Source organism: Canis aureus, chromosome 3 (assembly GCF_053574225.1).
Source record: "Canis aureus isolate CA01 chromosome 3, VMU_Caureus_v.1.0, whole genome shotgun sequence".
Lineage (NCBI taxonomy): Eukaryota > Metazoa > Chordata > Mammalia > Carnivora > Canidae > Canis > Canis aureus.
The window spans coordinates 26331645-26353486 of record NC_135613.1 but is presented as its reverse complement, the minus strand read 5'-3'; the positions used below and the strand labels follow the sequence as shown (position 1 = coordinate 26353486).

Sequence of the window (21842 nt, the reverse complement as noted above, 5' to 3'; positions counted from 1 at the left end):
ATCCTCCTGGGGGTGGCAGGTTTCTGCCCCTTAGCCCTGTGTACCCCGGCCTTTCCCCTGGGCTCCTGTGGGCTGTCCCTGTGGAGCTGGCCGAGTGTAGCTCTCCGCCCTGCCCTCCTGCTCCCTGTCTCTGGGGTACCAGCCAGGCCCAGTTTGATGGACGCCCAGCCCCCAGTGTAGGCTCATCTGCAGCTCCCTGTAAACTTTTGGTCAGGTCCCCATGTGTCACTGTGTGTCACTGAGGTCCCTCCAAGAACAAGGCTTCTCATCCGAACTAAGCACAGGCTGCTGCCGTCACAACCTTGCCTCAGGCTGCAGTCGTGACTCTTTATTTTAATTTTTAGTCTCTGTATGAATGTAATGCCAATTTCCCAGGGGCAAGGTTCAACTGATCTGCACCCTTTCTGAAAGTGCCGTGAGTAATTTGGGTCCTTCTGTAGGTGTTTACAGCAGGTGCATTCTTGGTCTTTTGAGGTCAGAGGCTAGAGCTCTGGACCGTGCAGGATTTTCTCTCCAAAATCACTTGTCAGAACTTTCCAGAAGGGACCAATACTTTTTGTTGGTGGTTCTAAGGGAGACTTACTTTTATATCCCTGTTTGAGAAGCACACAGCTGTCCTGGGTGCTCCCAGGCATCTCTCCTCAAGCGGGCAGATGGGTTGGGGCAGGGGACTGTAACCGCATGGCCTTGTCCTGCTGGTGGTGACACCCGTGCCAGGGGCTTCGTGGCCGGGCTCTCATGGCGGACACCCCGCGCCTGCTCCCCCACCAAGAGGGTTCCGAGTCCTGGCTCACAGGAGCACGACACCCTAATTAGCAGGCAGAGCCGGGCAGCCACTCAGCCAGGCTGCAGAGGTTGTATTCTGATCTAATAACAGACCGCTCCTGGGCATGCTTCTCTTGCAAAATTCTGGGCTTGCAACCACCGATGTGTGAGGTGGGGAGGCGGAGGGAGGGAGTTTATTTGATCTTCAGGTGAAAGGAGGCTTTATAAATAGGTCACCTTGTTCCACATCCTGAATTTCATTCTTTCCCCGTCTTGGGTCAAAACAATGGTTTTACTGTTCTGGGGTCAATCGGACACGCTGAGGGGGTTTGAGCTAAAAGGGAGGTGAGTGTGTGCCCTCCCCTCACTCCCCACCCCGTGCATTTGTCACTGGTCCCCTTGGATGTGTCTCCGTCAGAGACTAATGCCCATTCAACAGACTTGTCCTTAAACAAGACAGAGGAGTAGTTTTTAGTGGAGGTGGGCTCTGGGGCCAGTTGACTCCAAAGTGCTTTTTTTTTTTTTTTTTGGAAAGTGGAACTGCAGAGGCGTGGCTTTAAGCCAAGGGACAGTATATTGTTGCGGCCAGGTGCTGAGCTCGGGGAGCCAAGGGTTGAAATTCTTGTCCCTCCCCAGTCTCTGCCCGCTGAGGTGCTCCTTCCTCACCTGGCCTTCACTGAGCACAGAACAAGGGTGCAGCCGCCATGGGTCTCAGGAGTCGGGACAGAGCAGTTCTGTTCTTGTTTGGGGCCAGTGGAGACTAGTAGCTACCCTGGTTTTACTGGGCAAATTAAAATTGCCAATTGGAAGCAGTGCAGTTGGAAGTCTTGGGGGAAATAGTTGTAGGAATAACGTCCCTCTTTGGGATGGCCCCAGGGCCGCACCCAGGGATCCCTCCCTACCCTTTATTTTAAAAGCCCTTCTGCTGACTCTGGATCCTTCCTGTGTATCTTCCTGCGTAAATCAAACATTTATCCTGTGCTTGCTTTAGACGAAGTGACACGAGTGGAGAGCCTCTAGGAATTGCTTTGGGAACCACTTGTTGATGGAAGTGTACTGTCAGTATTTCTCCAGCCTTTATTCTTTTTTCGCACGCTTATAAATCATTTCATTACCAAAGTAACACTTGCGTTTAAAAAAATTTCAATTCAAAAAACGTTCAAAGTTGGGGCCCCTGTGTGGCTCCGTGGTTAAGCGTCTGACTCTTGATCTCAGCTCAGGTCTTGATCTCAGGGTAGTGAGTTCAAGCCCTGCATTGGGTTCCACGCTGGGTGTGGAGCCTCATAAAAAAAAAACCAAACCGTTCAAAGTGAACAAATCTTCCCTCTCACCACCCCCCCACCAGGGTTAACCATTGTGAAAGGTTTGATGTTTATTCATTTAGCCCTTTCTCCATGTCTACAAACAGATAAATGTGCACAGATAGAATCTTCTTAAATTCTGTTCTTACAGAAATGGGATCATGTTCTGTGTATTGTTCTCCAATTTACTTTTTAAAATGTAAGAGCATCACGTTACATTTATAAGCCAGCAGTCCGAGGGGCTGTCTCCTTCTCAGGGCTGTGTGGTCGTAGGGCAGGGAGCGCGTCCCTGTGCAGAGCTCCTGGGTTTCATAGACACGACCCTGGAAGAGCACCTGCTGGGGGACTGCTGGGCGTTTTACACCTGGATGGGGGTTGCTCTGTGGCATGTCTTGGACACACCCCCACACCTGTGTGTGAGTGACTTTCCCCCACATTCTCTCCAGTTCCTTCCCAACCTTTTTAACCCTGTGCATCCCACATGGTTCCCTGTCCCCTCTCACTGATGGCAGTCTGCCAGCATCCCTTCACTCTGACCCGTAGAGTGAGAACATGGCACCGTTCTCCTGCCATGTGTGCCCGGGAGACACAGATTTGCTGTGTCTTTTCCCTTCCCCTTGAGAAAGAATTGCTGCCTTAGATCACTAAAGACCTGGGGTTAAGATGGAGCCCTGGCCCAGGTCACAGACACCCCCCCGCCCCAGCAGTGCACCATGAGGATGCTTCTGGCTCCTCTCACCCCATAGGGATCCGTATGTAGTTCTGGGCATCCTTCCTTGCACAGCTACCAATTCCAGATCTGGCCTCCCTGCCATCTGACGGCACAGAAGAGCATACCCGGAGGGGCCTGAGAAACGAAAGGAAAGATAGTTTGTGAGGTTCTAGTGTTCCTCCCTATGGAGAGCTGTGGCCCGAGCAAACTCTCTCCAAAGCGGGCATTTGTGACAGGAGCCTTGGTCCCTGATCCTGGACTGAGACCACCTTAATTTGGCTCTCTGTAGCAGCAGTGGGAGCCGGAGGCTTTGGAAACTTGTCTGCTTAGAATCCAGGGGTCCACCTGGAATTCCTTTATGGACAGGATGAGTCCTGGAGGCACAGGTCACCCAGCCCATGGCAGCTGCAAGGGATAGTAGGAGGGATGCTTTTGCCCATTGGAGGGTTGGGGAGGCATCCCCTTGTGCAATGAACCATGAACTGACTTGACCCATCGAAGATGATGCATATGTAGCGTTAGTGAGGGAGAGATGGGGGTTGTTGAGAGAGGGGAAGGGGTCCCCCCCACAGGTCAGACCATAGGCCTTAGTGGCATCTGGCCTGACAGCAAACACCCTTTCTCTGTGCTCCCACCCCCAACCCCCCCACCCCTAGTCCCAGAGCTTTTAAATTATCCATGAGATTGTAAGTAAATGCAACATCTTAAAGCTTCTAAGGTGTGTTTGCTCATGTCTCTCTGTGTCCCTCTTGAGGGTAAAACAGGTCAGCTCACAAAGCCAGTGTATGAAGTACAGGTATCCCTGCCCGGTGGCTGTGGTTCCTGCGTCCCCTGCACTGGGTGCTCCTCCGCTGCCCACTCCCAGCCCCCCAGTGCTTGAGACAGACACAACCTCGAGCTTGGCTTTGATGTTGGGGGCAGGTCCTCTTCTCTGTCCCCCTGGGGACTGGGGCCAGTGCTGTGCTGGGCCTGGGAGGGGGGTGGGGGGAGGTTGGTGGACCCGGCGGAGCAGAGGAGCAGAGGGAAGTGGAGCGTGAAGAGTGGAGCCTCAGGGGCACACTCAATCCTGGTGACCCCCGCCCAGCCACTCCTCAACAACCACGTGGCCCAACTGACAAGGGAGATGCCTGTGGCAGTGCGGTGGGGGGCAGGGGGCAGCTTGCCTGCCCTTCCCAGTGAGGAAGCTGTTCATATGGCATTTCTGGAACCGTATGGGGTGACTTTGACCACACTGAGCCCCACGACCTCACTGGCTCTAGAACTTGACCCCCAATCAGGCGTGCTTCTGTGTTATGACTTCACACTCTCTGACAGTTGTGTAGAGTGTCCTTTCTCTTGTGCACTTTCCGAACCATCCTTGTATGGTTATTTTTCTCCTTGGGCCCTTTGGAGACTTTAATCTACTTTTACCTGTAGAAAAATGCCACTAAGAGCTCCCAACCCAGAATGACTTGTCGACTCCATGTAACATGCAAGAAGAATTGTCCTCCAGGTAGAGCTCCTTTGAACATATTTTACTTTGCTTCCATTTCAGTGCCTATGTGCACACAGGTGTGTGTGTGTGTGTGTGTGTGTACACAATGCACTCTTACTCTTCCTTGAGACACCCATCCTGCTGCATCTGTGCTGCTGAGGAGGGTAACAATCCACCCACTCAGTCCAAAAATCTCCACCCTGCCCCCATCCTGGAGCCTCAGGTCGCCCCTCCCACCCCTGCTCCAGGTGTGCCTTGGGCCTTGGGAAGCACCAGGGGCTGAGGGCAGCGGGGAGCAAGCTATTACCTGGGCAATCAGAGGTTGGCAGCGCGGGACAGGTGTACACCAGGAATTTGTCTTGAGGGCTGGCTTGGGACGGCCCTGAGTAGGGCAGGCAGGTGTGGCCTTGGGGACCCCGAGGCTACTGTGTGCGTGAGCTTTCTGAACAGGAACTCCCGCAGAGGGAGTGAAGGAGCCGCAGCCTGGCACTGTCGGGACTTCACTCCCTCCTGCCCAGTAGCCCCGACACCGCAGCCGCTGCTGCTCTGAGCTTGTGTGTGGCTGAGTGTGGCTGATGGGTGGTGGCGGCAGCAGCAGCAGAGCCATCCCTGTCCTCAGGAGCAGTGCTGGTGGAGGAGAACAAAGTAGGGAGGTGCGATTGGGGAGGCGTCTGGTCGGGGGCCGGGGTGGGGGGGCACCCTACAGCTCTCCCCAAGAAGGGGCTGGCAGGGCTCCAGGAGACCCACAGAAGGGCAGATCTCTGCGGCCACATTTAAAAATAGAAGGAAGGAGGGGCAGCTGGACCACCTCAATGGCCTTGCATGGCAAGGAGGTGGCCAGGTATGGACAGCAGGAGGTCTACGAGAAGAAAGTGTCGGCTCTGACTGTAGCGTGGATGCAGGGTGGGAAGAGGCAGGTGACAGACAAGGTAAGAGTGGCCTGGGTTGCTATGGTGGTTGCCCACTTGGGGTGACTGCAGCAGGATGGCCCAGAAGCAGCAGAGTGGGTGGCCCGTGCCCCCTGGTGAGGCTCTGGGTGCCCTTGCGTGGGAGCCACCCGCACTGCTGCAGACACTTTTACCTGCGCCCCTTCCTCCCAGGGGCTCCCGCTACTCCAGGTCAGGTGGTCCAGGGACAGAAGGACCCCACCTCTTGGACAGTCCCCTGGGTCATGGCCCAAGAGGGCGGGAGCTTAGCGCAAGGGCCATGTCAATGGACTGGCCAGGGGGCCGTGGAGCGGGGAGAGCTTGCGGAACTGGCCTCAACAGACAGCCGAGGTGCCACCGGGATGTTATGCCGTCTTTTCTGACGGCTCCTTCCGAGGCTGGACTGACCTCGCAGCCATCAGATTCCTTCCCACCTCCATCCCCTGCCTTCTGCAGTGCTCTGTCATCGGAGGAGATGACGTGCCCGGCCCCTTGTCTAGCTCAATGGTTGGCTGACTGGGGAGCAGCCTATTCTTATAAATAAAGCTTTATTGGAACCCGGCCATGCTCGTTTATTTATGCTCTGTCTGTGGCTGCTTTCACACCACAAGGCAGAGTTGGGTGGTTCCGCTGAGGCTGCCTGGCCACAAAGCCTAAAACATTTGCCGTCTAGCCCTGTACACGGGAAGTTTCCGATCCCTGGTCTAGCTGAGGTAGGAGTTATAAGTGTACAGGTCTCAGCTCAGGGGCCTGAGAGCTCCCTCCCTGTCCTCCAGAGGGCTGACCTGGGTCCCCACAGGGTCCTCCTGCACTGAGAGGTCGCAGGGCACCGGCCAGAGTGAGGTGTCCTGGCAGAGATGGATATGGGTGCTTCTGACTTTAAGAACTGCCCCAGACCAGCTCAGGAAGATACTCGAATGGAGTCTGGGGAGGCTGCAGCCAGGCGGCTCCCAGTCTGTAGTTACAAGGACCATGTTTGCACCCCCTAAACCCCAGATCTCTCCACCCCCATACAGCCAGACAAGCAGGTGCCAAAGCCACGGGATGTCCCCGCAGGGCCACAGGCAAGTCCTGAAAGTATTGATGGTTCTCAGGAGTCAATGAGCCTGAAGGCTTGAAATTGGTATTGTCCTGGGGGATCCAGGACTAAGGTCACGATCTCCATAGAACTTTCCAGAACCGGGATGGTCCTCTAGCTGCAGTCGGACACCTCTGCTCTATACCAGCTTTGCATACATTTGACACTATGAGTCTCTGAAAAAATGACCATGCCTCAGGGAGTGAGTGAGCCTTCCATTCCACAGCAGAAAGGGGAGGGTGAGAAGCTGGATGTGGTCAATGAGGGGGCAGGGAGGGGTGCATCCAAGTGCTCCCACATAGGGACACTTATCTTGCCCGAGAGCCAGCCTCCCAGAGGCCTGGCTGCCCTGAAGATGTGGTCCCGGGGGCGGGAGGCGGCTCAGGGTCGGCTGGGAGACCGACCACAAGAGACAGCAAGCCCACTGCAGATCCCTTCCCTCCTCCTGGCCCCGCTGGGAGCTTCTCTCCCGGATTCCCTTGCACCACCGGCGGCCCTCATCTCCCAGCAGGTGCTCTTCCCTGCCACCCACAGAGGGGAGTCCCGCAGTAACCCCCAGCAGATTCCTTTGTACCCTCTTCACCTAAGACACCTGAGTGCTCCTAGGAACGATCTCAAGAGTTTCTTTTAAAACCTTTGAGAAAGGCATACCTGTGTGGCTCAGTTTGGCTCAGGTTGTGATCCTGGGGTCCAGGGATCAAGTCCTGCATTGAGCTCCCCACAGGGAGCCTGCTTCTCCCTCTGCCTGTGTCTCTGCCTCTCTCTCTCTCTCTCTCTCTCTCTCTCTCTGTGTGTGTGTGTGTGTGTGTGTGTGTGTGTGTGTGTGTCTCATGAATAAATAAATAGAATCTTGCGGGGAAGAAAACGGAAACCAAATGACCTATTCTTTTTCCTCACCCAAGGCCGGACACCGGGACAGGTGTGGTGGGGGTGGTCGATCAGCCCCACATTTCAGACCCTCGTCCTTGGAGGTAACTCTCCTGGCACTGCCAGCGGAGACACCGGGACAGATGGAGTGAGATCTCTCCTCCAGTCCCATGGCCCTGACCTCCCTCGAGGAGCCACGGGATGGTGAAGTCAGAGTGGGAACGAGGGGTCCAGAGGTCTGACTTCCCCGCAAGATGGGCTGTTGGCACCCGAGGGGCCAAGTAACAGCTGCTGGTTAAAGGGTACAGGTAGGGACAAGTGGGGGTCCTCTTAGTGTTGTTCAGAACCACCTGAGGGAGGAGGGTGAGAGCTCTGTCCTCACCTGATCAGGGGACAGCCCAGGGGCCACGGGAAGAGTATCACTGGTACCCCTGGCCCAGGAGGGTCACAGAGCTGGCTGGGGAGTTCCCTGTGGCTTCAGGGAACCGCAAGCCAGGAGACCCCGAGGCCTTCCAGCTGAGTGCCATGCAAGCCCTCAAGTGAGCTTTCTACCTACACCAGGGTCCCCTTCCCTGGCATGAACCCTTGGAAGCAGCGGTGCTAGAAGAGAAGAGGGGCTGGGAAACGAGGTCTGGCCACTTCTGTTGTATGTTATGGCTTCACCTTCCCTCCAGACTGCAGGCAAGGGAAATCAGCTTCCCCTTGCTTTGACCCAGGAGGACACCCATTGCCTTGGGGCTGATGCAACATCCATGCCAACTGGGCCTTCTGCTCTGAGAAACTGGGGTTAGGGTTAGGTGAGTGCCGTACAGCCAACACCACTGAGCGTGGTGGCTGGCCCCTCAGCCCACCTCTCCCTGCCGACTGCAGCTGGACAGCCTGTCGCCTTCCTGGCGGTGTGGCTGTGGCGACAGAGCCATGGCTGCGGCCTGCCTTGCATCAGGTAGCTGGGACGTGCCTGCATGGGCAGCCTCATACTCCTAATTACTGTATTCCCCTTCTTCCCGCACCTCCTGCTCATCCAGCCTGTTTCTCTTTCCTTCCATCAGGCACCACGGAGGGCCCTACAGTCCCCAGAGGCCGCCTACCAACCTTCCTTAGGACTGATCTGGGCTTCATTGGAAAACCAGACGGAAGGCCCCACGATTGATGAGTTTGCTTTGGGACTCAGTGCAGAGGTGAAACCAAAGGCAAACATGGGTCAGAAGGTCACTGGAGGGATCAAGACCGTGGACATGAGGGACCCCACGTACCGGCCCCTGAAGCAGGAGCTCCAGGGCCTGGACTACTGCAAGCCCACCCGCCTGGACCTGCTGCTAGACATGCCCCCCGTGTCCTACGACATCCAGCTGCTCCACTCATGGAATAACAATGACCGATCGCTCAATGTCTTTGTGAAGGAGGACGACAAGCTAATCTTTCACCGGCATCCGGTGGCCCAGAGTACAGATGCCATCAGGGGCAAAGTTGGGTACACGCGTGGGCTGCATGTTTGGCAGATCACGTGGGCCATGAGGCAGCGGGGCACACACGCTGTGGTTGGAGTGGCGACAGCGGATGCCCCCCTGCACTCTGTCGGGTATACAACCCTCGTGGGGAACAACCATGAGTCTTGGGGCTGGGACTTGGGGCGCAACCGGCTCTATCATGATGGCAAAAACCAACCAAGCAAAACATACCCGGCCTTTTTGGAGCCGGATGAGACATTTATTGTCCCCGACTCCTTCCTCGTGGCCCTGGACATGGATGACGGGACTCTGAGCTTCATTGTGGACGGACAGTACATGGGAGTGGCTTTTCGAGGACTCAAGGGCAAAAAACTATATCCTGTAGTGAGCGCCGTCTGGGGCCACTGTGAGATCCGCATGCGCTACTTGAATGGACTTGACCGTAAGTGTCCTGTGCTGTCCAATGTGGCAGTGTTCTCGGACCTCCTGGGGTCCTGGCTGCTCCTGATCAAAAGTTTACAGTCATTGAAACTAAAACGTCTTTAAGTAGATATCCCAGCATATTCGGATCCTCAGAGGCTATTCTTGCCTGCTTCTGCTTAAATGAAGAATTCTAGCTGGAATCTGCCAGATTACCTGATAGCAAGCACCTCATGAATGGATGGACGGATGGATGGATGGATGGGTGGATGGATGAATGAGTGGATGGTAGGATAGAAGAATGGTTGAGTAGATGGAGGGATGGATGGATGGATGAATGGATAGAGAATGAGTGAATGGATGGATGGATGGTTGGATGGGGGATAGATGGATAAAGGGATGGATGGATAGATGGATAGATAAGGGAGTATGGATGGATAGATGAAGGGATGGATGGGTGGGTGGGTGGCTGGATGGATGGATAGATGCATGGGTAGTTGCTCTTTCTTTCTGGTTGATCTACCTCTAATTTTGATCTGTTGTTGACCAAATTCTCATACAGTAGCCAGCATATTATTGGGCTTGGATTTGCAGTTTTGAGGGTACGAGGATCTCTTACATAAATGAAAGCCAATAGCCTCTCTTGTTCATTAGACAGGTTTAGAGTCTCTTCTGGTGCTGGAGGCTTCTGAGTTGGCTCCTTTAGACCACAGTCCCCTGGCTTGTTCAGTCATGACGTCAGGAGGCCTTGGAGAAGAGTGTGTAGATTAGAAACAGGCTGAATCAGCAGTGATTTCCACCCTTTCCTTTGGGAAAGGGAGTGGCCTTTCTCAGACCACATGTGAAAATAGCCATGTGGTGATACTATCCTAGTGTAGGAGGTGGAGGGCTGTTTGGCTTCGGGGCTGGGACCCCATGGTGGCAGGAGGTCCTAGGCTTCCAAAACTATCTATCCCCATGTTTGACCCTTACTCTTTCTTGGGTCCTTTCTACCATCTGCAGAGCCCAGCCTGAAAAAAGGTGCAGAAAGCTTTGCCCAGCCCAGCCCTGTGTTGACCATCCCTATGAGGCAGGTCTGACCTGGCACCCCATAGGCCACGTGAGCATTCAGGGAAGGCCCTGCTGGGGTCAGAAGCACAGATGCTTACTCTGGTCTTGGAAGCCTCCAGAATTTCAGCTTCTCCCATGGCTCTTCCCTACTTCAGCCTTGGAAGATATCAGAGAAAATATCCAGGGACATAAGGCAGAGGGAACTCTTAAACTCTTCTCTTTGGAAGCGTCCACGCCCCCCCCCCCCCTTCCCTCTCTTCTTGCCTCTGGCTTTGGCTGGGTGATGGCAATAACCTCACCTGTGCAGCCTAGTACCCCTAGGTCATGGGACTCCTGGCAGAGGCAGGTAGCCTCCCCAAGTAAATAACCTCAAACCTCATCATCTAAAGAACCAGCAGAGCAAGTTCTGTGAGTCTCTCACCCCAGGTGATGGTAGTAGAAAGTCCACAGCCAAATCTGCCCTAGGCTGGGGTGGGCAGGCCTTGGGAGAACTAGGCACATCCTGCCCAGGACTAGGATCTCAGGAGCCCTGGCCCTGACAGAGGAGTGACCACAGCCCTAGTCAGTGTAATGCCCATTCTGTGCAGACAGACAGATGAACGAACAACTGGGCTCCCTGTGTCATTGCCAGGTCACTGAGACCGTTGGTCGAGACAAGAGCAGGGCAGCCCCTGTCCCCTCCAGGAATAGGTCCATCAGCGTTGGAGTTGACTGGGCTTCTCCGTTCACATAGCCAGCTCTGACACAGAGCACAGAGCCCCGAGCGGCCTGGAGGCGACTGGCCTGTTCACCTGACAAGTCAGGGCACATTCGACCAGCATCATTCCTCTGCTTAGTCAGAGCAAAGCTCGGCAAAGGTTCTGCTAGGATGGCCCTGGAGGCCCAAATGCGCATCTTGGAAATAGATGCCCTGTCAGCTCTGCATCCGATGGGAGGTTGGATGCTTTTATAAATTTTCTTGTTGGGGAAAACATAGAGGGGAGGTTGAGGGGAGCAGAGCAGGGAACGGGCCTGGGAATGAGTTGCAGACATTTGCATCTATGAACTGAGTCTGGGATGGAGACTCCCAAGTGCCAAATGGCTTGAGCCCAACTTGGATTCTCTTGGTTGATGATGAGGACCCTCCACCCCCCAGAAATGTCATGCTGTAGCCCAAGCCAAGTCTGCCTTCCCGCTGGGCAGCACAGACCATCACCGGGATGCAGCAAGAAAAGGATTTACTTGAGAGACAGGCAAACCAGGAGACAGGAGGGTAAGCCTCAAATCTGCCTCCCTCAAGGGAGAGTCAAGGAAAAAAGTTTTTTTTAAGATTTTTATGTATTTATTCATGAGAGACACAGAGAGAGAGGCAGAGGGAGAAGTAGGCTCCCTGTGGGGAGCCTGATGTGGGACTTGATCCCAGGACCCCGGGATCACAACCTGAGCCAAAGGCAGACGCTCAATCACTGAGCCACCCAGGTGTCCCGAGAGTCAGTGAAATTTAAAGGAGGAAGGAAAAGATCTGGGTAGAAAGTTGTGCCTGTTAGTCTGCAGCTGTGATCCATTCCATGAATTCCTTGGCCACTGGTTTCGATGCCAGACAACACCAGAGTGTTCCCTTGCCTTCTCAATGTCTCTTCCAGTCCTGGTCGGGCATAAATGGGCCCCGTTTATGGGATCGCTCTGGCTACTGCCTCAAAATGAATGGTGGGAGCGAGAGTGGCCACTGGGAGGCTGGGGAGGAACCATGACAGTCATCCAGGGGAGAGGTGGCCTGACTAGGGCTTGGGCCAGGGTAGGGGAGTTAAGTTTGAGACTCTCACTCCACACATCTCGGTAGCTCTACAAATCTGGATCGAGGTCACTGGGGCAGTCACCCACGGCTGGGCGGTTTAAGGCCGAGCCTCCTGATGAGATCACCCAGGGAGTGAGGGGGCAGGGCTGAGGCTGAGCGCTGGGCCACGTCTGTATTTCAGGATAGGGCGGTTGAAGGGGAGAGGAGACAGAGTGGCTGTGGGGCTCAAGGGGAGAGGAGTGGCCTGGACAACACATGAAAAGAGGACTTCCAGAAGGACAAGGTGATGCCAGGTCAAGTGCTGTGCTGGCTGAGAATTGTCCATCAGCTTTGACATCAAGGCCATCTTTGGTGGCCTTGACAGAAGTCTTCAGGGTTGGGTGGGGTCAGAAGCCTGACAGAGCAGTGGGTTTACAGACGGACAGAAAGGATGGTGTGTTTGATTCCTGGGGCTGCCGGAACAGATGACCACCCGCAGAATGCATTCCCTCACTGTTCCAGAGGCCAGGTGTCCAAAGTCAAGATGGCGACAGGTTGGTCCCTTCTGAAGGCTCTGAGGGGAATCCTCCCCAGGCCTCCCTCCTGCTTCTGCTGGTTGAAAGCAGTCCTCACTTGTGGATGCCTGACTCCATCTCCGCCTCCATTGCCACATGACCTCCTGGGTCTGCCTTTATCTTTTGGGGACACCAGCCATTGGATTCAGGGCCCACCCTTCTCTGGCATGACCTTACCTTAAGTGATGACATCTGCAAAGATGCTGTTTCCAAGAGGGTCACATTCCGAGGATCCAGAGAGTTCTGAATTTAGAAGAGAGGACACTATCCCCCTCATTATAGATGTGGAGACAGGGACTCTAGATCATTCCCCCTGAGACCCCCATGCCACCCCCTGAAGGGAAGGCGAGACGGCCCTCAGATAGGGTATTTGTTGGGTGAGGTCGAAGGGGACCTAAGTCTTCTGCTCAGGAGGGTTTCCTTTACCTTCTGAGGCAGCTGAGGAGGAGGAATGTCATGGCAAGACCAGATCTGTGGCCCACCCGGGGGAGCAGAGTGTGACAGGCAGAGTCTGGCCAGGGCTGGCTAGGTACCTCTTCCCAGGGTCACAGCCTCGGAGGCCATCTGACCTGTCAGCGCTCCCTGGGATGTCTGGGACGACCTCTATACCGTCCTTCCCCACCCCACTCCACCCCGGACACCAGGTCCCGACCTCAGCAGGGAGTAGCAGTTTGCAGAGCTTGTCAGCCAGAGTTGCTAAGTGGGGGGCCCTTCCCTGGTGTCCTAGGCACACCCTCCCCAGCAGAGTTGCTGCCCCTGCTGGGGCAGGGCCCAGAGCAAAGGCACAGAGTGATCAATGTGTCCCTGTGCGGCCGCCCCCACCGTCCCCAGCCAGCTCTGACCACAGGCCACTAGTTCTGATTCCTCCAGCCTTGAGACCTTCTGGGGCTGAAGCCACAGCCAGAGGAGCTGTGGTGTCACCTTCCTCTTTCCTGGGGTGAAGGGGTGGAGATGACCTTTGTAAGGGGGAGACAGGGCCCAGCTGGGCCTCCAGGCCTGCCTGTGCCCCTCCCTAGAAGCACAGAAAGAAAAGACCTACTTGCAAGCCGCAGACTGGCTGTCACCCAAGGGAAAGTCCCTGTCCCCCTGGGTCCTCCCTGCCCCCACAGCTTGTGACTGTGTCTCCCACTGAGGAATCCTTTTTTCTACATTCCTCCATTTTTCAAATTCTCCCTTTTACTGCTCCCAGAAGAGTATGGTGAGGATTTTCAGGATTCTGGGTTCTGAGAGGGCTCAGCTCTTTTCCTCAAGAAACTTTCCACTTGGTGACCTCTTCCAGGTGTCCTCCTGGCCTCCCTAGATGCCCTCCTGGGGCGCCTCACCTGATGGTGGCTCCCCCCTGCACCTCCATTCCAGCTGGGCTCCAGAGAACCTCCTAGTCACCCCAACCTCCAAGGGCTTCCTTCTGGGGAAAAGATCCCACTTAGGAGAGAAGAGGCTGTTCTAGGCTCACTGTGTCAAGTATCCTTCCCTGGTTGCCAAGTACAAGGGGTTGGGGTCTTGCTTCTTTTTCATAAGAACTGCTTGATGTGGAGGGGAAATGCACACATATCCTGAGATGCCCGTCCTCCACCCAACACTTTCTAGAATCCATTTCACGGGGCATTTTCACTGTGAGCTACTCGTAGGAGTAAGCATGAGGCCAGTCTTAGGAAGGTGAAAGCGATGGGTGTGAATGTGAACATGGCTGGACCAGGGGCACTTCCTGACATGAGATCTCTGTCCTCCACCTCGCAGACCCAAAGTTCATACCCTGAGCCCGTGAACTAGCACAGCACCAGGCCCTGGAGGCATGAGTCAGGTGTAGTCGCTCTGAGAACTGTGGGAGAGGCGCAGGCGGGCATGCCAGGCCATGCATGTTCAGATAGGCCACCAGGTAATCATTTCTCTGAAAAATGTGGAAGTTCCTGCATATACCCATCCAGTTCCTCAACTTTCCATAAATAGCACCTGATTTACTTCCCAGTTTCTGTGCTGAACTCCGTGCCCTTCACACCCCATTCATATAAACGATGTAAAGTTTAGGACGAGCGCCTCAGCTTCCTGGAGGTGGGCCTAGTGGCTGAGGCCCCTCGTACAGGTTATCAAATAAACTCTTCCCTTCCCTGTTTGGAAACTTCTTCGGTGGAACTTCGGTGGGTACCTGGCTTTGTGGATGGAGCTGGATACAGAGCCTGCAGTCCCCCATCAAAAGTGTTGAGGTAGGGAGACCTTCTTGGATCTATTAGTGACCAACTGAAATCAAGACCGATATCTTCCATGGCCCGGTACCACATCCACTTCTGTGGCCAGTGTACTCCTGGTCTCTGCCCAGCCTTTAAGAAACAATCAGACCATGGCCCTGTGCATCATCGTTTGTCCCCTATAAGATCCAGGGGGGAAATGACCTGTTTTTGTACTTGTGGCCCCCAAGAACAGACCCACCATGGGCTGCTTGCATGGCTGGTCATGTTTTTGGCTCAAGATGCATCACTGCATCTGTTAGTTGCTGCTCCTGCAACTCATCCAGGCAGATCTGGTATGTCTGAAAGACACATCCCTCCTGGGTTCACTACCCCTCCGTACCGGGATTTTTCAGTGTGGTCCAGAGATGGCCAGGCAGAGGAAGCTCCCTCATCTCACACAGCTGCTTTCAGTGGGGGTGGAAGGAGGTAGCCATAGGTCCTTGTCCCTTGGGGTAAAGCACAAGGGGCTATCAGGAGCTTCCTCGTCATGTTGGCAAAGAGAGAGCCAGACTATGGAATTGGCTAGATCTGGGTGCATATCCACATATTAGCCCTTGGCTCTCTACTCCCCAGGTCACTTCCCCATCTGTAGATTGTGGGGGGCACAGTCCCCACCAGGCACACGATTTGTGCTCCACTAACTGGAGCTGCTGCTGGGGTCATGACATTAATTTCAGGTAGGCTGTCACCGAGAATAAGGAAGCTGGGGTGGGGGGAGGGGGCGCGGTGGTGGTGTTGCAGGCTCTGCCATTTAGAAACATCTCTTCGTTGAGGGTACCCATGCGATGCCTGGGAAACCATTAAGCTAAGAGGGTGTGACAGGAACTCCCTCTCAACCTTCCCTCTGTCGCTCTGCACGGCTCTCTGGCCACATTCAATGGCTCTTGATACTTTCTCAAGTGTCCCCAGCCACGAGGGGAAGCCCCTCCGTCTCCCCATGGGGGCCGAGCCACATCCTGGGGGAAAAAGGGGCTAGCCCGATGTGGCAGACAGAGAGAGAGCCTGAGTGGACGAGAGGAAGGGCCACTGGTTTCCCCCCACTCGATCTGCTGAAGGGCCACTCAGCATGTCCAGGCCAAGAGCCACTGGGTGGCATTTCTGGCCTTCAGCATCTCAGCTGGAGGAGACTGAAGCATCTGGTCCAGATTCCTCATCTGACAGACGGGGAAACTGAGGCTCAGGCAGAGGGAGTGATCTGCTCGAAGTCAGGCTGCTATGCAGGGCAGAAGTAAGTAGCTGGGTGTGGGGCCACTTACGATGAGGGAGACTCGTGGCTCTCTGGGCTTGTGGTGGAGAAACCTGGTGGCCCTGCGCCTCAGGAGGCTGGAATGCTTGGCCCCCAAAGCATGCAAGAGCTTGTAGCTCCTCCTCCTGCCTCCAGCCAGGGCTCCCCTTAATCATCCTGTGCTGTCCAGGAAAGGCCCCATTTCAAAGCTTTTCATGAACAACATTGACCATTTCAGATACTTCTCCTGTCTAGCTGTGGCCAACTGCCCCTGAGAGATGAAGAGCAGTTGCTTGCCTTCTTTTGAAGCCAGGAATTTAATAAATGTGTTACCAAGCCTCAGATTTATTCTTTTGTTAACAGCTCTGTTAAGATGTAATTTCCAGGCCGTACAAGTCCCACATTTAAAGGGTGTAACAGTTGTGCAACCCTCACTAGGATTGGTTTTAGAACACTTTCATCCCCCTCTTCCTCCCACAAAGAAACCTGAACACATCAGTAATCATTCCCCATTTCCCCCCAACACCTCCAGCCATAGGATCTGCTCATCGATAGTTGAGGTTTTTAAATGGTATTTTTAATATTCTGAGACAAGTTGTGAGTATTGAAGAACTTCGATCCACTTCTCATTGGGGCAGTGGGGTCTCAAAGGAAATACTGGGGGTTTTTTCTCAGGTTTTTTGGTCACAGGGAAGTCTCAGTGTCAAGGGGAGACCCTGGACAAAGCCACAGATGCCCTCACTTCAGCTCTTTCCACATCCAGGATGCTGGGGGGTGACCCTGAGCAGCTCCAGGTGTGCTCACCTGCACCCTGCTTCTGGGAAGAGACCCAGGAAGAATCAACTGCAGGGAGACCAGGGCCCACTCTGCCCCCACGGCCTCCAGGGCCTGGCAGGGAGTGACTTGCACACTTCTTCTGGAGCAGAGTTTATCTGAGATGCAGGCTGCATGGAGCTTCCCTTTGGGGAAGACAGATCCTAGGCTGTCTAGGAACAGAAGGACAGAAGTGCTCTTGCAGGCTGTAGGCTGCAGCTGGAAGTTCCTCTCAAATCCAGGTGCCCGAAGCAGCGCTGCCATGAGCCCTGGCCTCAGTTTCCCTGGCGGTGCTTGGGACAGTCTTGAGGGTCCCAGTTGCTGAGGCTGGACTGGGATTTCCACTTTCCCTTGCCTGGGCCTTCAGCTCACTGTGTTGGGTGGGAAGAAGTATACCTAGGACCTAGGGTTTCTGTAGACACTGCACCTTCAGGCTATGGGGTGGCTGGGCCCGGAACGGCCCCTCAGCTCTGCCTCCTATAGAGTGTGTCTCTGGACCAGCATTTCTTTCTTTTTTTCTTTCTTCTTTCTTCTTTCTTTCTTTCTTTCTTTCTTTTTCTTTCTTTTTTTTTTTTTAATTTTTATTTATTTACTTATGATAGTCACAGAGAGAGAGAGAGAGGCAGAGACACAGGCAGAGGGAGAAGCAGGCTCCATGCATCGGGAGCCTGATATGGGATTCGATCCCGGGTCTCCAGGATCGCGCCCTGGGCCAAAGGCAGGCGCCAAACCGCTGCGCCACCCAGGGATCCCTCTTTCTTTCTTTCTTTCTTTCTCTTTCTTTCTTTCTTTCTTTCTTTCTTTCTTTCTTTCTTTCTTTCTTTCTTTCTTTCTTTCAGGATTTTATTTATTTATACATGAGACACAGAGAGAGAGAGAGGCAGAGACATAGGCAGAGGGAGAAGCAGAATCCCTGCAGGGAGCCCAATGCGGGACTCGATCCCAGAACTCCAGGATCACGACCTGAGCCAAAGGCAGACGCTCAACCACTGAGCCACCCAGGTGCCCCTACAATTTTTTTTTAATGTATTTTTTCAAGATAGTGAATGAGAGAAAAAAAGCATGAGAGGGGGAAGGATCAGAGGGACAAGCAGACTCCCCACTGGGCAGGGAGCCTGATGCAGGGCTCAGTTCTGGGACTCTGGGACCATGACCTGAGCAGACAATCAACTGAGCCACCCAGGCGCCCCTGGACCAGCATTTCTTACATCCTCATTGACAGCAATCAATGTGGTTACTGAGCTCGGACTGCCTGGATTCAGACCCCAGCATGTAACCCGGATACATCAGGCCCTGCCTGCTTCAGCACCCTCACCAGTGAGGTGGGGTCGGCTGCAGGACCTACAAGCATTGGGCTAACATAGAACGATTCCCTTCCTGAATGCCTGTATGGGATCTGAGCTGGGGCCTGTGCTGGGACAGGCTGGCTTCCATGTGCTGGATCAGATGCACAATGAAGGCTTGTCCACTGAGTGAGAGCAGTGGCGGCCTGGGTTCGGATCCAGCTCCTTCTCCTACCAACACGGTAACCCTGGGCAAGTTATTTGGACTCCCTATCCCTCTGTGTCCTCATCTGTAAAATGGGGATAATAATAATGCCTCCCTGGGATCGAGTCCCTCATAGCCAACTGTAATAAACCATTAAATGAGGGCTCACAAAGGTACCTGGCCCAGAGCAGGTTTTCCGTGGTAGCTATTAACAGTTGATTTAAAATGTAAAATTGTCTTATTACTATTTATGTGTTAAAACTAACACCGTGGGGTACCTGGATGGGTCAGTGGTTGAGCATCGCCTTTGGCCCAGGAAGTGATCCTGGAGTCCCAGGATCGAGTCCCACGTTGGGCTCCCTGCAGGGAGCCTGCTTCTCCCTCTGTCTGTGTCTCTCTGCCTCTCTCTGTGTCTCTCATGAATGAACAAATAAATAAAATCTTTAAAAAATAATGAAATAGAACCTAACACCGCTACAATTGCTGTTGTTGTTAGCATCGTTCATTCTTGAGCCATCCAGAGCTGTGCTAACCTGTCCCTGCTCTCTCCTCGGTCCCCCCAGCCGAGCCCCTGCCGCTCATGGATCTCTGCCGCCGCTCAGTGCGCCTGGCCCTCGGGAAGGAGCGTCTGGGTGACATCCACACGCTGCCGCTGCCGGCCTCTCTCAAGGCCTACCTCCTCTACCAGTGACCCTCCACCCTGCATCGCCAGCGCGACAAACACCTGGTGCCACCTCACCGGCCTGCCGCCGTGCGGTACCCTGTGCCTCGGACTGGCATCCGGCTGCAGGAAGACGTCCTTGCTCTTCCTCTCCATCCTCCCCGCTGCCCCTGCCGGACGCCGACCGCTCGACACAGGCTCCTCTGTCCCCATGCTGACATTGGCAGAAGTCCCCTGCATGCCGTATCACAGTCCCTCTTTGGAAAAAAACACAGAGAACAGACTCCTAGGAAGCCCTACACTGAGCTCCAGTCTGCCCTCGGGGTGGCTCGGGGGACCCCCCCCCACCTGCCAGGTCCCAGGAGGAGGTGCCCTGACCCCAAGAGCAGACCCCAGGGCGGCTAAGAGGTGCTCAGATGAGGGCTGGTGCTGAGGCCAGGGGGGCCGTGGCACAGCAGACAACGCTCAGGACATCAGAAACTCCCCACGGACACCCAGGCAGAAGCCAAGACTTTCCCCAGGCACATGAGCGCCCAGCATCACCACGGCTGTCAGCCCTCCCCCGGTACCCTGTATTTATTCTTTTAACAATAACGAAAGCCATTTATTTATTCCATTTAGAAAGGAAACCTTGTTTCGTTCCCCTCTCTCTGGAGTGTTCTGTAGCTCTTGCTCTACCTGCCCCTCCCGGGGACATGCGTGCCTCACCTGCCCCTCTTGTTGGGCTGTGTCTGTGGTATGTCCTCACGTGGGCACAACGGTGTCTTTATGTGGGTCCCCGGGCCCACAGTTTCCAGGGGGCTCTGCTCCGGGTTTTCGAGCACGCCCCTCAGGGAACGTTAGCCTCACGTGCAATATGAGAGTCTTAGGGGACCCGTCTGCAGGGGCCGTGGCAGCTCCCTGTGTCTCCAAGTAGTCACCTAACCACTCCAGCTCCTACATCTTTGCACGTGGTTTTACTTCTTAGTCTTCTGTGGGGGGTTGCTTTTTGCTTTTGCCTCCCCAGCTGAGATCTCCCATGTGCAGCCTCAGAAGCTCTGGCTTCCCAAGAACTAAGAAGGGAGGATGGGTGGGGTCTGCAGCCCCAGAGAAGCCAGGGGCGCGGCGGGGTTGGGAGAGCAGAGTGAGGTGCCCCTGGGAAGCCAGCGCAGGCCTCCACATAGTGTTCCTGTCCGGGCTTTGCATCCGAGTGGAGCAGCCTCAGCTCATCACGACCCCCCCCAGAGCCACACAAGGAGCAGGGCGGGGTGAGGAGGGGCAGCCAGCAGAAGAGGGCCACCTGTGCCCTGCCACGGCCCCCCCACGTAGCAGACCCCAGCCCCTGCCACCGTACTCACCGCTTCTTCGATCTTGAAGTCAACTCTCTTAAAATCTGACTTCTGTTCATTTCTGTACAGGTACAATAGATGACTTTATTTGTTTAAATGTTTAATATATATACATATATATTTGTCTGTAAGAATTATGTTTTAAACAGCTGCTGTAGGGTACCTTTAAAAAAAAAAAAAGTCTTCCAGTGGAGTATATTTTTTAAAGCACAAAATTGGTGCCAAGTCTGGGTGAGGAATGTAAATTACCCCCTTATTATTTTGAGGTTTTTTTCCAGGGGGGAGGAAGGGGAGGAAACCTTACCTATAAGACTCTTAAAGACATTTTCTCACTCCTGTTTCAGGGTGGGTCATGTTCTCATGAATGTTGCACACGAGAGAGTTTTACTTACACAGATCCCAGCCTTACCGCCTTGACCCAGCCGTCTCCCACGGACGCTGGATGAATTGTGGGCTCTTGGTCATCTCTCTGCACCTCTGTCCCCGGTTTCCCAAACCTCAGCCCCACCCTTCTTTCCTCTCAGCTCAGAACCTTGTGACCTGTACAGTTTTGAAACACCCGTTCTATTTTATGATGGTTAATAATAGTCAGTAACCTAATAAAGGAAAGTTTATTAAAATACAAAACCACTTTTGAGTCCCTCTGTGTGCCTTGGGGAAAGGGGAAGAGGCGTGGCCAAGGCCTCCCTGAGTCTAGTTTTCAATAGATAATGAGATGATCCCCTGGGACACTTTGGCAGAGGGTGTGAGGAGAGCCCCAGCAGGAGGCGAATCCTAGAGAGGTGATCCTAGAATGTCCCCATCCCTTTTCAGAAGTTTGTGAGCCTGCAGCCCAGACTAAGACTTTCTGAGCCTCACAGAAAGGATTTTGCACATCAGCAAGAGCCTCTGGCTCGCCTGTGTCTACAGCTTGAGTTGACAGTGGGCTTTTTAGGGGCAGGGTATAAGCCCGTGTGAGCCCTCTCGGGGCCCAGGCGCTGTAGGTAGAAGGAATCGTACCTCCAGCTCCAGTGGGCAGGTCCTCCCCCTCACCCTCTAGCAGAGAAGACAGGAAAATCAGGCTTATTCAGAGGATTGGTGAGTGATACACAAATCGTCAAGAAATTTCCTAGATAGGATCACATGTCATGACTAGTTTCCAAAGAATTGGCAAGATTGCATTTCAGCTCCCGGTGGGCCTTTCAGGATCTCACGGTGCTGTGGAAAGCACCCTGGTCTGAGGACCCAAGACCCCTAGGACCAAAGTCCCATGTCCCCTTCTCTGACAGCCTCCTGGCCAGCTGTCCTCACACCCCCTGCATGGGCATCCCATGGGAGGTGTTGGCTAAAATGCACGTTTTCTCCGAGCCCTGCCTGAGATGAACAGAATCAACGTTTCTGGGGCCAGGCCAGGGATCTGCAGTTTTCTCAAACTCCCCAAGCAACCTTGCCTAAGAGAGTTTGGAGACCACTGTTTGCGACTGTGTCAGCTCTTTTTCCGGACAAGTTGCTGAGGAAAGGGAAATTCTTTCAGTGTGTTGGTGGGTTGGCCCAGCGACGAGCACAGGGACTCCTGAGTCAGAACTGGGTTCAAATGTTGGCTCTGACCCCTCCCCCACTGTGCACTCTTGGATGAGCCTCCGTCAAATGGTAATCCTCACAGTGCCCATCTCTAGGAGGGCAGCGAGGATGAGATGAGGCTGTAGGACAGGGCCCGCCACATCAGCAAGTGTGCAAACAAATGCTTTAAAAGC

General features: G+C 54.3%; 1 protein-coding gene across 6 annotated transcripts in view; it reads left to right on the top strand.

The window, feature by feature from the left end:
* The window catches only part of SPSB1 (splA/ryanodine receptor domain and SOCS box containing 1), a 69409-nt gene extending 48673 nt beyond the window's left edge, over positions 1 to 20736 (top strand). For 5 of the 6 annotated variants that reach the window (XM_077891308.1, XM_077891306.1, XM_077891305.1 and 2 more), the window contains exons 2-3: positions 8173 to 9013; positions 18684 to 20736. In XM_077891308.1, coding sequence (XP_077747434.1) covers positions 8320 to 9013; positions 18684 to 18811 — 822 coding nt within the window. In that variant the 5' untranslated portion in view covers positions 8173 to 8319 and the 3' untranslated portion in view covers positions 18812 to 20736. Of the gene's footprint in view, positions 1 to 4101; positions 4271 to 8172; positions 9014 to 18683 lie in introns of those variants that run through there. The other variant, XM_077891304.1, reaches the window with a different exon arrangement.
* Positions 20737 to 21842: the final 1106 nt, after the last annotated feature.